The sequence below is a fragment of the Danio rerio genome, chromosome 13 (genome assembly GCF_049306965.1).
Source record: "Danio rerio strain Tuebingen ecotype United States chromosome 13, GRCz12tu, whole genome shotgun sequence".
Classification (NCBI taxonomy): Eukaryota; Metazoa; Chordata; class Actinopteri; order Cypriniformes; family Danionidae; genus Danio; species Danio rerio.
This window is the reverse complement of record NC_133188.1, coordinates 15,301,364-15,320,479: the sequence shown is the minus strand read 5'-3', so window position 1 is coordinate 15,320,479 and position 19,116 is coordinate 15,301,364. Positions and strand designations below refer to the sequence as shown.

Sequence of the window (19,116 nt, the reverse complement as noted above, 5' to 3'; positions counted from 1 at the left end):
TTAATATATACAGCTCTGTGGGTGGCAGCACATTCCACTATTGCTGAAAATGCTGCTGAAAATATCTGTAAGTATAACTGTTAAAATAATTTTATAAAAATAAAGACTCTTTAAAGATTTCTTTTGTATTAAACAATTATATATTTTCTTCTTTGTCCTGTCTGTTTGAATGGTACATTCCGCGCGAGGACGTTAGCATGTGATTGGCTGTCCGGCAAATGAAGGCGTTACCAAGCTGCAGCTTGAAATGTTCCGCGGGAAAATGATTTCTTTCTGAACAACTTTTCATTTTTGTCCCACCCGATTCAAGTAAACAGAATCGTCATTGGACGAGTCTACAGTGGTGGTGTTGTTTTCTTCGATGTCATTGGACGTCAGATTTGTCTGTCATTCTTTGCACCGCCTACGTTCTCACTGAGAACAATGTTGAAAAAAGAGGAAGCGTTTCTCATTGGAGGAATCAGATGTAACGACGCTGCTCATTGGCTACTTACATTGCCGCTTGCGGACTGCATGTTTTGAACATAAATAAGAGCTACATTCAGCACTTCCTCAGCAGAGTTTGGATAAGGTCAGAGAGAGTGCGATTGAATCGGCAGCTCTCTGACAACAAAGAAGATGGATTTTTAACCCCCTGACTCTTTATTTTTGTTTAGATTTGTGTAATCGGCCGTCGTTATTATGCAGATTCTCCAAGTTGTAGCTAAACTAAACCCTAAAAAGCTTTAGCCCCGATCGGGTCGCTGTGCGATTACTAGCTCGGTTTAACCCCTTGTGTTCTTAATCGCGCCTGGCTGATTATTATTTTAACAACCATCTGACGATCCACGATCTTCTTCAAAAATGGATATTGATATGGTTCCAGGCGACGTTAGCCCTGTTTATGATCCATTCAGCACTGGGCCCGAATCAGCCCTCGGAGCTCCCCGCTTCACTCTGCCGGAGCTCGGTGCTCGGGGCTCCCCCTGCATGAAGAGCCTGGCCTCTCCCGGGCCCATGGCGGTGCTGTCTCCTGTCACCAACCTGGCCCTCAACATGAATAATCTCGCTGTTCTTGGAGGGTGAGTGGAGCTGGGCTGTTTTTTTCAAGATTGGAAAAATAAATAAAACAACTGCATCGCTGCAGAAATACTTCCTGGAACAGTTTGCAGGCTGTTTACATTAATGACGCTAACGTACCTTATCTATTTGTGTAACTTGGTGCTTTAACGTTATATGAGGCGAAAACAAACATGATGCAATTCATTTTCGTTTCGCTAAAAAGTTTGTTTTCTCGTTTTGATGCAGTCAATGTGAAACTCCAAAGCGGAAGAAAAATTTGCCCCTCCTGAAGATTCCTTCCTTCGCCTCTGATGCCTCTTCTGATGCAGGTTAGCTTGGTGTACATGAGTGTATTTTTCTGTGAAACTACATATTGTATGTATATGGCAGGCTGCTTTAAACTCGTATTCCATTATCTGGTATTTATCAATTAGCAAGTAGTCCACCAAAATATCTATATAAATAAAAAAACATAACTTGCATTGCCTGCGAGTATGATGGAATGGCAAAAAAAAAAAATAGTTGATGCTAAACGTTAGGAGGATAAATGTTATGTTAGCGCTCAGCCCTTAAACGCATAGTTTACCCAAACATTAAAATGTACTCCTCATCAAATGGTTCCAATCATTTTGAGTTGCTTTATTTTGTTTAATGCAAAAGAGGTTTTGGCGAAGAGAGAACAAATATTTAATTTTTTAGCTACTGAATAGCATAGTCTAATAATGCATATTTAGACAGTAGTAGCATTCACGGTCATGTAAACAACTTTGCTAAATAACCACTATTAATGTAACCAACTACAGATATGGTATGTTGAAATGGCAGTTTTTGAATCTTAAAGCAATTCTTATATTTGAAATGTGTAAAACTTAAGTCATTACATATTGCATTCATGCACTAGTAAGTTAAACTATGCTAGTTACCACAGTGTACTTAGTTTTTTCTTTTCATGTTAAAAACGATTGTTTAGAGACTACACCATTGTTGTATTTATTCCTATTCACACAGGCCATTATTAAAAGATGTCACTACATAAAGCAATGCTACTCTCGTATGCTTCTGTTGTCCTACCCTGTTGTTTTGTTTGTCAAGTATGGTTGCGTTCCTGTAAGCTGAACATGTAACATTTTCCACAGTGTCACAGTTAAAAGCATCATTTTAGATGGAAAGTGGTATTGTACAAGTGCCACTTAATACATCAAAAAGCCAAAACGGGCAACCTAAAGCAGACTAGTTGGCTGCAGTTGCATGCAAATACAAGTGCTGCTAGTGAAACTGTATGAGTTTGTTAAAAGGAATGTTAAAGCGGTTTGCCATGCTGTGTAGGTGTATGACAGCTCATCCTCCTTGGAATGCCAGTTATAATTTTATACAGTGAAATTCTGCTGTATTTAGAGCTTGTGCTGGTTTACTCATGCGTCTACCTCTATGTTTATCCACAGGTCTTGGACTAGAGTGTCCCAGTCCTTTAGATTCTCTGGATGCTGAGCAGAAGTGAGTATGACTTTTCTGCCTCATTTCTGACATGTGACGTAAAGCTTGGTTTGAGGATTATATGTCTAATCTAGTCCCTGCCGTTAGGTGACCTATAGACGTGTTTAGCGTGTCTGTTTTTACAGATTAACCGAACATATGCTAGCATAAATCACAGATCACTAGATATCTTAACCATATCCTGTTATTACAGGGATTATTAAAGCGCAATTTAAACTTGTGATCATTTAGTCAGCCATATGTTGTTCCGACTGAAGTAGTTTAAATGTTTTGAGCCCCAAAAATATTTTGATTTGTTTAATCTCTGGTATGTAACCGTATTAACAGTCCAGCATGCCTTAAAGGGATAGTTCATTCAGAACTTAAAAGCATCTTATTTACTCACATTACATTTATTCCAAGCCTGTTTCCAAACATTTTTTTTTAAGCTCCGATATGCTTCATGCACACAATATTTGCTAAACTCATCCCAGCTCTCCAATAATCAACACTTAGTGGGATGGTTCTCCTTTCCAAGCTATTTGGTGTCAGTGGGAATCCATTTATCTAAAGCCAGACCTACAGCTGTTTGGGTTCCTCTCGTGTTTGTGTCTGTCTTTCTGTGTGTGTGTGTGTTGCGCATTGCTAAAGGGGGGCTGGGTGACTAGTGGCACGCTTTTCATGCCCTGTGAGCGCAAACGTCCGAATAGATCTGTAGTACTTGTGTGTGAGGTAGTCAGGGTTACTCGGGGACCAACCCCCCGAACATAATTCCCTACTTTTCCTATGCTATTAAAGAGACACGCTCCTTACCTCCTCCCCCTCCTAACCACCATAGCTGTTCCCCACGTCAAACAAAAGAGGCTTGAGAGGGGGTTTGCGTTGTGTGGGCATATGGTAAATTAGAAAATGCCCCCCTTTTTCCTTCCCCGGGGCTGTTTTACATACAGGTGGGCATTGCGGTGTATTTGTTAAATGAAGAGTGGCCTGGACTGAAAGATAAATGAGCTGGATTGTCGTCTGGACTTGTGTTTAGTTGACGTAGGAGGGGACTTTGAATACACTGGGAACTGTTGAATAGTTTTTCTTTATCTACACAGGTTTGAGAAGGCCATGCAGGACGCCACACGAGCCGTTAATGAGTAAGTGCTGATGTCTTACAATGCTGAAAATGAACTTGTCCATCACTGAAAGATTTCTTTGTGTTGACTTGCGTTTAATCCAAATATGCTTTGTGTTTGTACAGAAAAATGCCCATCCGCAGGATACACTCTTTGCCAGTAAGTGTTGAATTTTAGTTTGTTTCATTTGCTTACTATACCTGTTTGATTGAAATTAATAATGAAATCTATTAAAAATAAGCAAAATTTTAAAATTTAAAATGGAAGAAAATTGATGGCAATATTTTTAGAGCCATTACTACAGTCTGTAGTGACACATGATCTTTACTTCACAAATCATTCTACACTGCTGATTTGCTGTAGTATTGTAAATGTTTATACTACTTAATGTATTTGTTGAGGACTTCGAGGACAACACATACAGTAAATACATCACTAAACTTAATTAAACGTATATGTAGACATCACCTATAAGCAATAAAATTGCTGGTTAACTATGTCTGTATAATAACTTGCATTTGATTGTAATGCGATAAAGTGCACCTTTTGTGAAGCTGCTTTAAAAACCATTATTGTAAAGCACAATGCAAATAAACTTAAATTGAATTTGTGGAAACCTGTTTCTACTTTAGTCTTTGCAAGATTTCAAACATCATGATGATGATTTTTATTATTATTTTTTTTTTTGACGCATCCAGGCTTTTTTGAAAGTAGTTATAGAAAAAGTACTGCATTGAGCCCAGACTTTTCAGAATGACTTTTCTCACCTCAAATTTTTGGTGTTTATTTTTAAAGCTGTTTGTAATGCTTATTTTGTAGCTCCAATTTTTGGGTCACAGTCCAAATCTGAGGAGTAAAGAATTGGATCCCTCCCGTTATGGAGTGTGGACTCATTCACATGACAGTGCCAATAAAGAAAACATGGCTGAGGTGAGGTTGTCATCGTGTGTGTTTGTGTGTGTGTGTGTGTGTGTGTGTGTGTGTGTGTGGCTATTAATAGAACTGTGTGGAGGGGAATGATCCATAGCATGGCCAAAAATTTTAATGTTAATATTATTTATTTTATTATTATTTATAATAATAGTAATAAAGCGGTTATTAATAGAACTGTGTTGGGGGGGGGATGATCCATAGCATGAACAAAATTAAACGGATAATATTATTTTTATTTATTATTATTATTATTATTATTATTTGGTAGAAATCTTATCTTACAAGGCACTGTGTACATTTAATCAACATTCCTCAACAATTCAAATGTACTCAAATTAGCCCATATACATACACATTCTCAACCAGGTGGTGGATTCAAATTCCATGGATTCAATGCTTTAAATACAAGTTTGACCTTTTATTTAGTTACCGTTTTCTGTAGATGTAAATTGAATAGTCAGCCTGAAGAGGAGGAGCTAAAGCATGCATGTCATGTTTCCTTTCTAAAAAATAAAAACAGTATTCTCAATTTAAATAAACCAATACCTAATAATAATTCCACAGAAAGTGGAAATAATGTGTTGAAGTGTTCTTAATACTACGGTGGCCGGGAAGTGCAAAACAATATTACAAAGTATGAAACGCTTTTACAAAGCTCGAGACAAATTTACATTTTGGAAAACATTTTTACCTATCATCAGACACAATTACATAGGAAAAACAAATTTACCAAAGGCGAAACAAATTTACATTTTAGAAAACAAATTAACTAGACGCAAAACACTTTTACAAATCCCGAAACAAATTTACAATTACAGATTGCTTACGGAAAGGGAATGTACCACACACCGGAAGTGACACGGGGGAAAGTGGTTGTTATTGGTGAGCACAGTAAATTTGTGCTGTAGAGTACATGGAGTAAACAGAGTTTATGATGACCGAACATGGACCGCGGTCGAGGGTTGTTTTGCCCGTTTTGTGGCAAACACATTAGCAGCTTAATGCAGTTTTGCTTTACGTGTGGTCTGTGTTTGGAGTTTATAAAGGATTTTATGCAGACGGAAACAGCAGACATACTGCATCAATTTTTTCAATATTTTAACGAGGGCCAATTGTACTCTGTAATCGTGGACATTATGTTAAGTCTATGCGGTGTAAACATCTGCTTGAGGACTCTTAACAGTAAACTGAATGTAGCCGGTGTTACGGTTTAACTGGTGTCCGTGTTAACTGAGGCCCTTTTTAGATGTAAACTAACGTTTTGCAGCATGGCAGATTCGTCACTTCTTCACAGCAACAAAACATGCCCATACCGAATAAAGATTTTTATTTCTTGGTGTCAGTGTACACATTATTGATTTTATTATCTGTGTAGCAAAAAAGTATAAACCAAAATTAATTTAAAGAAATAATTTTAATTGACATGTCATCAACGGGATTCGAACCAAAGTCAAAAAGTTCTGCACAAGTATCTACCGACCTATCTAACTGAGCTACCCGGGTCTACAGGTTGGTGTCGGTTTTGATATCTTTATCAGTCAACATGTGTCATGCTTTGATTGTTTCTATGTACTTGCGTTTACATGTTTCTATATACTCTCATGCTAATATTTTCTCAGAATAGCTCTAATATGTTTTAATCGCAGTTGGTCAAACCATGATTTTTATAGTTTGTAGACTCGTGGAAACCTGTGTCTACAAAGTCACACACGAGATGATATTTTCCGGTATGTGTGGTACACCGCACCGGGAGTGACCCCGAATGTGTGGTACATTCCACGTCGTTTCCGGTGTGTGGTACATTCCCTTTCCGTAATGAATCTGTGATTGTACATTTGTTTCGGGATTTGTAAAAATGTTTTGCATCTTGTTGTTTTTTTTCTAAAATGTAAATTTGTTTCGTCCTTGGTAAAATTGTTTTTCCTATTTAATTATGTCTGATCATAGGTAAAAATGTTTTTCAAAATGTAAATTTGTCTCGAGCTTTGTAAAAGTGTTTCAAGTGTTGTAATGTTGTTTTGCACTTCCTGGCCACCGTACAATACACTTAATGAATGTTACCCTATAGCAGAAGCAAATATCTTTTTTTTAAAAGTATATTTGCATTACTAATTTTACAAATAGCTATCAGCTTCTGATAATTACCATGATGGGTGTTTGACTCCAATCTGCTGTTTTACAGGAGAACTTTGAGTTCAAAAAGCCCTCCATGCCTGCACTGCGCTGTCGCACTCGCTCCACCGGAGGCTCCAAGGATGCTTTTGCCTGCCGACCGAACTCTGCTCCTGCTTTAATGGTAAAACATTAATTCCTGGAAAAAAAAAACACAAGTTAAATTTTTTTTAACAGTTGCTAAAATAACAGCATGGTTTCCTGCTTTTCCCCCAGCTCTCCCCACCACCCACCAATCAGCCAGACTCTCCAAATGAAATCAGTCCCTTCATTCTGCGCCGTCCGTCGCTCTCCTGCCTTCAAGATGATGATGACGATGATGGCTTTCTGGAGGGGCTTGATGATGTGGAGGTGACTTTTCCATTAGCCTGTGCTTGTTGTGTTGTCAAAAGTATTGATATTTTGATTAAACGCTGATTCTGAAATAATTTGAAAAGTGAAATCGTATCTACAGCTTTTTAAAACTCACTGTAAGAGAAACATAAGCACCCACAGTTCCCCACTTTTCCCACACATTTGCATTTCAGGATGCTTAACATTATTTTGGTATCACAGCCCAAAAGAGGTTTTAGTGGCTCATTCCACAGTTAATGCTTCAAAGACCATGCGCATTTCTGGTTTTATTAGTTTAAACATTAAGCACAAATGCAGTACAGAAATCTGTTTTGGTTTGTTTGTGCATCTCTCTGAGTGCACATATGCCAAGTTGTCCCCATGATCTTGGACTTCAATGTGTATTAATTTGCCAGCTAATGCCAAAATTGCTCCTAAAAGGCAGTCTAAAGCAAACTAGTGAGAGAAATTTCTCAAAGTAATAGCCTTCATTAACATAAATCAATAACAGAAAAGACGATCACAATTAAACCTGCCTGAAGAATAGCGTTTAGTTTATTTATTGGTTGTAGTCAATGTTTTCAGTAATTTGACTTCATAAGGCTAGTTAGTTTGCCTAGTAGTTTTTTAAAGAAATATTAATTTTACGTTGTGGTGGTGTTTTTAGCATAGCCTGTGAGAAATGAAGGAACAACGAAAGTTGAAAGAATTGACCACCATGGACCAGTATTAACAATTCTTAACACTGAGCTTGAAGTTTAAAAAAAAATAAAAAATAGTTAAATGACAATTTTATTGAAAGCATTTTTTTGTCATCAAGTATTTAACTTTTTTAGAGATGCTGTATTTAAGGTAGAAATTTTTAGTATCTTCACAGTACTATGGTCTTTTTTTTTTTTTTTTCTCAGAATGACTCTGAGGTTCCTCTGGGAATGGACAGTCTTCTAACTGCTCCTCTGGTGGCCAAGCAAATTCCTGAAACTGATTCGGTATGTTGTTAAATTGATTTATTTCTAATTTTTTTTTTCAACCCTATTTTTTTTAAACAAACATTATATTTTTTTATGGTTATGACATGATTGTAATGACCAAATCCATTTTGATTACCTGTAGCCTGTCATTCGCTGTCGTCCACGTGGGTTGTTCAGATCTCCATCTATGCCCTGTGCAGTCGGGCGCATCCCGCTCAAAAGACCTGAAAGACCACAAGATGAGAACACGCCTGTCCGAGTGAAGAGGAGACGGAGTCTGGCAGGGACACAAGTGTCAACCACAGAGCAGGAGGATGTTGTACATCAGGTCAGAAAAAGAGAAAATAAATGAATGTCTTTATTATGGTGCTGATGAGTGTGTTTGGTTTGAGTCCTGATTTTGTTTTTTTTATCTCCTTGTAGGTTCAGAGGTCCAAGTCCTTTAATCACTCACAGATTGAAAGAATGTTGGACACCGATCCTAGTAATGTGATTGGAGATTTTACCAAGGTGAGTGTAAGCCTGGTTTTTGAACAGCTAATGTGTATCATTCTTAAGTGTGTTATTCTTTGTATATTTTATTAAATTATATGGTAAAATAAAATAGTTGCAACTTTTTAAAATAATATTTATACATTTAATAAATCACTAATGTAGTTAAATTTGCATGTCTATTTTAATTTCCCTCTTGTTGTCAGGTATTTTAAAGCGAGTTAAAAATATTTAAAATATTAATTTCTTAATACACTTTGAAAGTGAAATTATATCTTAATTTCCTTCAAATTAAAATGTGCTATTTCATTGTTATTTTATTTAAACAAAATGAAATGCGTAGTTTGATGGTTTAAATTTAGATGGTTTCTTTTAATAATAATAATAATAATAACCTATTTTAAATATGAAGCTGTCATTTTAATATAGCCATTTACATAATATTTATTATTAATAATAATAATAACAACCTATTTTAAATCAATTAGTTAAAATATCCATTTGGATGATGATGATGATAGTAAAACTAATGTAAAATGCGTATTAAAATGTAGCCATTTAGATGTTAACCAATTTTAAATATAAAATGGTTATTAAAATGTAGCCATTTAGATGATGGTGGTGGTGGTGGTGGTGATGATGATGGTTGTTGTTGTTGTTGTTGTTGTTGTTGTTGTTGTTGTTATTATTATTATTAACCCATTTTAAATGTAAAATGGGTATTAAAAAATTGCAATTTAGATAAATTGAATTGTGAAATAATAATATTAAAATATAACCATTTAGATGATGATAATAATAATAATAATAATAATAATAATAATAAAATAATAATAATAATGATTATTTTTTTTTTTATTATTATTGTTATTATTGATACCCATTTTACATTTAAATTGGGTTAAAATATAGCCATTTAGATAATGATATAAATTATATAATAATAATAATAATGATAACAACCCATTTTAAATAAATGTGTCATTAAAATATAGCCATTTGGATTTTGATGATGATAATAATAATGAACCCATTTTTAAATGTAAAAAGGTTATTAAAAAAATGGCCATTTAGATAAATTGATTAATTGTATAAATTGATTTATTAAATGTATTAATAGTAACTCATTTTCAATCTAAAATGGTTATTAAAATATAGCCATTTAGATAATAATAATTATAATAATAGTGATAATAATAATTAACATTATTTTATTTATTTATTATTATTATTATTATTATTATTGATACCTATTTTACATTTAAAATGGGTTAAAATATAGCCATTTAGATAAGGATAGTAATTTTATAATAATATTATTAGTAATAATAACCTATTTTAAATATAAAGTAAAAATATTGCCACTTTAGAAAATACTTAATAATAATAATAATAATAATGATAATAGTAATAGCAATCAATTTAAAATGGGTGTTACAGTATAGCCGTTTAAATTATTATTATTATTATTATTATTATTATTATTTTATGCACAGGTGACATTGTTTAATAAAATGTGTATAATATACATGCATTTTGTCTTTTTAAAGGCTCCTGCACTGCCCACAGTACAAGGAAAACACCAAGAGTTGAAGTACATCACTCCAGAGATTGTAAGTTGCTACGCAAAGATACACGGCATGTGTATTTCACGTTCAAGTGCGTGCAAAGCAACCAGTTGCATGATTAAGAGTGGAGCAGCAGGCCTTGTCATCTATATAAAGTATAATGCACTGGCATCTTTCCCATAATCCAATTTTCCACTGACATCTGTTTCTGCTTTTTACAGATGGTTAAAGCAATGAGTGGACAGTTTCAAGATCTAGTGGAGAGGCTGTTTGTTATCGACTGCCGTTATCCGTATGAGTATGAAGGCGGCCATATTAAAGTAAGAGTCACTTGCAGCTTTATTAAATTGGCTACAGTGGTTTGTAGTATTGAGCAAATTTTTAACTCCTCTTTGTCGTCTTTCAGGGTGCTCTTAATCTCCACCAAGAGGATCAAATCGAAGACTACTTTTTACGCAGTCCTATTCTCCCTGACTGCCCCAAGAAGCGCGTCCTGCTGATTTTTCACTGTGAATTTTCTTCAGAGCGTGGTCCACGGATGTGTCGCTACGTTAGAGAAAGAGATCGATTTGTGAATGAATACCCCAACCTCCATTACCCCGAACTCTATATCCTGAAAGGAGGCTACAAAGAATTTTTCCAGATTCACAAAGTATGTGCAATTCCTCAGTTGCTTTCTAATATTATAGGTGTAACTACAGTGCTCAGCATAAATGAGTACAGCCTTTTCAAAATTAATTTTAAACAAAAACATATTTTATATTATAAACAAAACAGATTTATTAAAACACATACATCTATTAAAATTATATTTTAGTCACAAGACATCACAAAACATTAGAAATGGAAAGGTAATACAATTCAATTTACGCAAATTATTGCAAAGCAAAAACTACAAACTACAATTTAAAAAAAATTGTAAATTGTTTTTATTCATTTTTTGTTTGTCTTGACTTTTGCTAGTTTTGAAAATGCCATTTAATATTTTTCTCTGACATATAAATTTGGAATACTAATTTTAACAATTATTGCAAGTTTTTTTTTTTTTATTTAGATAAGCTTTAGTTTAGTCAGTACTAAAGCCAAATCTGTTGTATATGCACAATTTGGGGGGCTTTGCGTGCGTGTGCGTGTGCTCTGAACACTGGATAGGGTTCTGGATAAGGCGTCTACATGGTAACTAATTCACATTCTATTGTAAGTAGTTAGTGTAAGTTGACATGTATTTGCTAAGTTTATGCTGTTCACACCAGACGCGGAACGCAGGGATAAATTGCGATATTCGTGCGCAAATAGCTGCGTGAACATTTGAGTTAACTCGCTTCATTCGTGCGTTAAACACTACTTCATCCACGCGTCAGATCCGTTTCATTCGTGTGTCAAATTCAGTGTTACTCATTTTGGTACATATTATGAATTAGATAAGAGCTATTAATCCTTCATAATGTGCTGATCTCCATTTTGAAACCCACACAATTTTAATTGAACATCGCTCTGATTTGCAGTTTTTATTTTTTGTTTTTTATGCTTCACTTTGATTCATACATTTCATAGTACAATCAAATCCTGCATTGACCCACAGGAAATAGTTGTCGCATGTGATTTTTTTTATTTATTTATTTTTTTTATAAAATGGCTTTAGTTTTTCAACATGTATTTTTTAAAGTTGTTGTTTGTTTTTTTTTTATAAATCTAGTTTATTGTTAAGTTACAAAGACGGTTGTCTATAGAATTAAACAAAATGCTTGTTTTGAAAGTAACTTGATGCTTAAAGAATGTATTTGCACTAATAATGTTGATAATTGCAGCTAAAATTTGTCATATTAATGTTCAGAAGATTGTTTTTAATACTAATTCGTCTAGTAATGAAAATTATACAAATTTTTTGAAGTGAATTAGTGAATCTTTATTTTAAACTGATTTAAAAAAAAAAATTATTTACCTATTGATATTTACCTTGATAAAAGATAACTTTAGTTTTATATTTTCAAAATTTTCAAAAAAGCAGAATTATCTCTTAAATAATAATAAAAAGATTTCTCAGTTAAACTACAACCGAAACGAACTCAAACTACAACCTAAAATCTAAATCGTACACACATACTGCTGTTGATGTTGAAAATTACATATTGGTTATACGTCCAAGCAAACATGACACAATCTGCCTGCCAACAATTAGAAATATAAACAGCATTTATAACAAACAATAACAAATAGGGCTGTATGATATTGATTGGAAGTAAAATTTCACCGAAATACTTTTATTTCTGTTTGGAAAGAATTTATCATGTTAAATTGATTTGGATGATCGTGTATGTGCACCAATCCTGCATAAAATGTAATAAATCTAATCTATAAACGGTTGAATACAATAACGATAAAAGATACTATAGAAATAAAGTGTTTAATTATTTTCAGAATCAAATGGTATTCAGGTACATTAAGACTAAAAATAAACATTAACTTTTAAGTTTTAAATGTTAAACGCTTTGAAAAAAATATATAAAAATAAAAAATCACTAAATAAAAAAATAAATCACAGATGCATGCATATTGTAAATTATAATACAAATGACATATTCTATGATGTGAATATTGCGAGTTAACATATTGTGATATCGATGCTGTAAGGATATATTGTGCAGCCCTTGTTGCAAACTTAAATCTAAGGAATCAATACGGGTTTTGGATTTGTTCACTAAAGTCTGAGCTGCTCCAACTGAAAGAAACTTTTACTAAGTATTTTGAATGCTAGTGCATTTGTAGTAGTGATGGTGGTGGTAGTAATAAATGCTGGCATGTGTATAAAAATGATTCATGTCCTTATTGAACATAATCTTATAGCAAGTCCTCTCTGTTAAACCAGTCCTAAAGATTCTCCTCATGCATCTGACAAAAAAAATACATAGGTTGCATAGTGTAATAAAGTAAAGCAATATAGACCCTTACTGATGATTTTTTATTTTTTTTTTTGTACTAATATGTGCAGTTACACCTCACCGTCCTATTTCCAAAGTTGTATTTTTATTGAATTTTCTCATTAAAGCTTATGATCTATGCATGTTTTCTTTCACCTCTGTAGGCAATATGTGAGCCCCAGATGTATAGACCGATGCTTCATGAAGAGTTTAAAGAAGACCTGAGAAAGTTTCGTCTGAAGAGCCGCACCTGGGCCGGAGAACGCAGCAAGAGAGACATGTACAGCCGTCTCAAAAAACTCTGAGGCTCGCCAAAGTGCTCATGATTTTACGGTCTTTTTGCTCATGCTGCCTTCATAACATGAGCCATGGCAGAGACCTGAAGACATACATGTGTGTGTTCAGTGCGGGAACCTTTCTGCGTTTCAGGGTTTGACATTAAAAGAGGACGAGAGGTTATTTTGAGTCTCTGGCTGTTTGTTTTGATGTCATCACTTTTAAACTGCCACTTTCTTTTATATATATTTTTTTTAAATAATAATAACTATTGATCTCCCTTTACAAGTACACTGCGGCAAAGACACTGTCATGAACTGTTTTAAACGAACTAGAATTTGTATTCTCAGGTTTTTTTATTTTTTTATTTTTTTTTATTTTTTATTATTATTATTTTTTTATCCACTTGCCTGTGTTAACTTGTCAGAATATTCACTATTTCCCCCCCTTCTCACCTTGAGCACTTTTTTAAATAAATGGATGTGGTGAATAAGTGCTATATAAATGTTAAATCTAGTTTTTTTTTTTTTTTTTTTTTTTTATATAAATAGCTCCTTTTCCCCACATCCGATCGGTTGCTGAATGTAACTAATCTGAGAAGGATAATACTATAATACAATTATTTAAATTGATTTTCATATTCTAAAACCACATTATGTACCTGCTATTATTGCAATAATGATTAAATTTTTTTTCTTTACCTCTATAATATGTAAACTCTGCCCATATTGTTCAATGTTGTTTTGAGGGAGCCAGCAATATATTTTTTATTTTATATATATATTTTTTTTTCCCCCCCTCACTTGACTGACAGCTTTAACTCAGGGACTGGATCCTGACTTTTGCTGCAGGTTGGCAAGTGTTGACCACATCATAGTTCACCAAACCAGATCCAGTTCTGCTTGTTCTATAAACCAGTGACTGTTGAGCGTTACAAAATTCTCATTTGCCTTGCAAGGGTGTATGTGTTTTGTAAATTCTACCTTTCTGAGTGTGTTTTATTGGTCTTATGAGACTGGTTTATGTATTCATGAATAAACGTGGAGTTTGGGGTAATAACTCTCTGCTGAATCATCTCTTTATTTGTGTTTTTTTTCCACTGGTGTTATGGTGAGGCTAAGTCTCTTGTTTTTCAAATTTGCCGCTCTAACAGGGACTTTGACTGGGGTTAGCAGAGTGCCAGCACGTGTCACTACACACGTGCACATTCCAGAGCTGTTCCAAGGAGGAGGAGCCTGCAGTTTCCCAGCTCTTCCCTAACGTCCCAGAGCTGTGTTTATGTTTGGTTAATGTGTAAGAGTGTGTCTTAGAGTCTGTCAGTATGGGCAAAGAATAACTGAAAGTCCAAAGCAGAGCAAATGTGTTTCCCACAGCATTGTCATGTGGTTACAGGAGACTAAGACAAGGTTTAAAACGGTTTCTTCTCTGCCAGCAGTATTGTGTGTCTGGTTTGTATTCTTCAAGACTGAACCAAATGTGGAGCTTGATGAAAAAGAACAGCGTACCGAAGAAATATATAAATGAATTATTGAAAAAAAACAAAAAAAAAACATCATAAATAAAAGACTAGACAAAAGCTCTTGTTGCTTATCCAAGTTTTAAGAACAACAAATAATATCTTGACTTCTAGTTGATCTTTAGTATCACAAGTGGCTTACATGAAAGGCTCTAGTTTATTCTTATTTTACCAAAATTAAATATGATCATGTCGTAATGTATGTTTTTTTTTTTTTGGTTCACTTATTTAATCAGAACCGTACGATCTGACTTTGCTTTGACAGATGTTGTCACTTAACAGAAGTAATGTACAGTATTGAATATAGATTCATTGTGCAGTGGTAAATTAATTAATATTGTGCATGACTTCCATGAGCTCGGACATCTGCATTCATACATCCCGGCAATAAATAACTTATTTATTATGTCATCTAGAGTAGCAAAGAAAGAGTTCTTCCCAGAATTTATCAAGATTATTTGCTTTCATCGACATGCTATATAATGTTCATATCTGGTGACTGGGCTGGCCAATCCTGGGGCACCTTGACCTTTTTTGTCAAGACATTTTTAGGTAGTGTATATATATTTAGGCCAAACAAATATAGATATATAAATTATATATATATATTCTATAAGTTAATTTGGATTGCATACTTTTAAAGTAATTGAACTTATAAACTTTATGTCATTGATATTTGTTAGGTAAACATAAATGAAACAAATAAGAACAAGATTTATGCAATCATTTCAAATCCAATTGTATTTTAACACATTGGATTTAGTATAATGGGCTTATGGAGCTGCATCTGTTTTGCCCCTGAATATTAAATCTTACAGAGTTTAGCTAATTGAATTCGGCTTTTTTGCAGCTAGATATATTTATACAATATTTATATATATATAAAAATTTAATAGTTTTCGATTGTAACATATTTAGATTGATTCTAAGGAACTATATACATTTAAGATAAAAATTACAAATTAAATAATATCAAAATATCACAGACAGTTTACAACAGGTTTCGTGATTCCTTTTTTGTTATTGTTGAGTGCTGTTGTGTATGTTAGCAAAGCAGTAATTTGAAACGCAGGCCATGCTCTATCTTTATAACAGATGTGACTTTTTACACTTTGAAATGTTTTTACAACTTGGTCACCGTTCAACTGTCACTACATCTCCAAAAGACAACACTGTTCTCTTTAATTTATATCATACAAGTAGATGTTTTTTGTGCGATTGTACAAGACTTCTGATACATTATCCTCTACATGAAAATAATAATTCCTTACATGTTGCTTTTCTAGACACTCAAAGCGCTATACACATAGGGGGAATCTCCTCATCCACCACCAGTGTGCAGCATCCACCTGGATGACGCGACACCATTTTGCGCCAGACCGCACACCACACACCAGCTGATTGGTGAAGAGGAGACAGAGTGATGAAGCCAAATATGATATGGGGAGGGTTAGGTGGCCATGGTGGACCGAGGCCAGTGGGCAGATTTGGCCAGGATGCCGGGGTGAAACGCCTACTCTTTTTCGAAGGACATCCATGGGAATCAAAATCAAATTTTTACAAACAAACATGCTTAATGTAATAAAATAATGTTATGATAAATATAAATTAGCTTTAAGACACACAATAAACTAAATGAGGGTCACCACCCACCAAGTAATTTCATTTTAAAGATGTACGTCTTTGCCATTAGGCAACATTTTACCTGTCAGTGGAAATGTTGTAGACATCTAACAATAGTCCAAAATTACACTAGTCTCCAAAAAGATTATACAAACTCTACTCTCTCTTGTCTTTTTTTTTGGGCTATTGTTGGATGCCTGTTATACTTCTTTAAAACAAACAGGAAAATGCATGCATTGGCAGAAGCCTTGAAGTTACAAATGGCCTTGCTTGCTCTCTCTTTTTTTTTTTTTTTTTTTGTAACTACCATTAATACTTCCAGCAAAGGCAGTGACTTAATGCATTTTAAATTTCCTCAGAGTAATCCATTCAATGTTTTTGTATGCAGGAGTCACTGTATTATAGTTTGCTCTTATGTTTAAATTCTGAAATATGCAATAAATGTGGTTTGAGTTTCACAGCAGAGCCAACCAGTACAGTCTAAAATGAGTAAGTCACATACTCATTTTCCATCGTCATCAAGTTTCTGTTTTGCTAGCTAAAAGTTACCAGAATGGACTGTTGAAATGCCACCACTGAAACCACATCCTATTGTTCTTTTTTTCTTTTTTCTTTTTTTTTTTTTTTTTTTTGCAAGAGCAAGATCCTCTGAATGTGGCCTTGGCTTTAGTTTCTGGCTTCCTGCAACTGCAGACAACCTTATGATTTGTTTATTGTCACCCATAAGAAGTATATTTCGAATTAACTTGAGGATGAAGCATATATTTAAGTATACTAACATATTTGTACTAGTAGTATATGTGTAGTTCTAGGCTAATGTCACACAGGACTAATTGACCCATATTTTAAGCATAACATTCCACTTTTACTTGAACTGTAAGTGTAACATTTGTACTCAAGTAGTTCACAATTATGTTTAGCATTTGTACTGCAAGTGAAAATATGAGCATATTTACATTTGTCAGACTTGTAGTAAAGAATTTGTTTGATGTATACTTTCCATAAAGTATTAGTTCTCTTTAAAAAAAAATAACTGCAGTAAAACTGCAGTATAACTGCAGTACAACAACAGTATATAGAAGAGTAACTGTAATAAAATTAAGTACAATTGGAAAAATTACAATGAGAAGAAGTATAAACAGTTCAAATACAGTACGATAAAGTTCAACAGTGGTTTAAGTTAGAGTAAACTGGGGTACTTGCTGCTGTAGTCTAATATGCCAATGGTGTGGTAAGAACTGTACTGCACTTGTATTTCAAGGGTAATTTTATAATTGGAATTTCTAAGAGTTTATTTGCAAAAACGAATAATAAAAAATAATTGCAGTGAACTTAACAGTACAGCAGCAGTAGCCTATATACAAAGATAACTGTTAAAATTGTATGCAGTGAGGTACAAATACGTTTCAACTACAATGCAATGAAGTTCAACAGCAGTCAAATCTACAGTACAGCTGAAGTAACATTAAATAAACTGAGAGGGGCAATATAGTGATATGTTAAATAATTTTTTTTATTGCACTTAGGTACATAAGTATTTAAAGTGCACTTTAGGTTTATTATGTATTGCAGATGTAAATGACTGCTGATATATTTCTGTAGTTAAACTTCTGAAAAAGTGCAATAAAATAGATTGTGGCAGTGCAGAACTTCAGCAATACCACTGACATACTGAAACCATATTTGGAAACCACTGCCCACCGAGCAGAAAAAGTAATAGCTGCACAGCAGTTGTATTGTAGAAGTACTTTAGTTGTATTGCAATAGCAGAATGGCAGTTGTACTATTGTAGTGCTTTAGTTGTATTGCAGTAACAGTACTGCATTATAGTAGTTGTACTTCAGTACTTTAGTAGTTGTACTGCATTATAGTAGTAGTATCACTTCAGTACTATTGCAGTAGTTGTACTGCATTTGTACTGTAGTAGAACTTCAGTTGTATTGCAGTAGATGCACTGCAGTTGGTTGTATTGCAGTACTTCAGTTTTATTGCAGTAATACTGCAATATAATTAAATTGTAAAGAAACTGGTTGACTATTAGATTTCTAGTATTAAGCTATTTTTTTTCAACTGTAGGGCATCCTGGCCAATTTAGGTTATTTCAGAAGTTAACTAAATCTGCATGACTCCTTAAAAAAAAAAAAAAAAAAAAACTTGTAATTTTTTGTTAGGATTACGGGAATCTGGATTCTTAGTCTTGGTTGACTATTAGATTTCTAGTGTTTATACTGCATTTTTTGGAGAATTTAGCAAATTTTCTCCACTACAGGGCACCTTGTCTAAATTAGAGTATATTGAAGCTTTTATTGTGTGCATATAGAGATAAAACAAAGGTCATCAACATATTTTAAAATACATTTTAATTTTTTTTTCAGTTAAGACAGCTCAAACAAACGATATTGAAGACCGTCTCTGAAACACTGAGTATGCTTAGTGTATATACTCAGTATAATTACACTGTAAAAATTCTTGCTGCCTTACATTTTTTAGTTGAATCAAATCAACTTTTTTAGTCATCTCAACTTACAGTATACAATCAAACTGACTAAAATATTAAGTTAAATTTGCATTACTTAAATAACTTTATCTGAAACCACAATAACTTGTTAAAACAAGTTAAACACATAACATAAAATAATAGTTGTGTTAATTTTTTGTCATAATGTTTTTACAGTGTGT

General features: G+C 33.8%; 1 protein-coding gene across 1 annotated transcript; it reads left to right on the top strand.

The window, feature by feature from the left end:
• Positions 1 to 534: 534 nt before the first annotated feature.
• On the top strand, positions 535 to 14,369 carry cdc25b (cell division cycle 25B). Its single transcript, NM_001115095.2, is given in 15 exon segments — positions 535 to 1,061; positions 1,288 to 1,370; positions 2,484 to 2,535; positions 3,615 to 3,656; positions 3,761 to 3,794; positions 4,455 to 4,565; positions 6,751 to 6,864; positions 6,957 to 7,091; positions 7,982 to 8,062; positions 8,187 to 8,372; positions 8,468 to 8,554; positions 10,087 to 10,149; positions 10,326 to 10,424; positions 10,511 to 10,756; positions 13,187 to 14,369. Coding segments are annotated over 15 exon segments (1,692 nt in total). The 5' UTR covers positions 535 to 843; the 3' UTR covers positions 13,328 to 14,369.
• Positions 14,370 to 19,116: the final 4,747 nt, after the last annotated feature.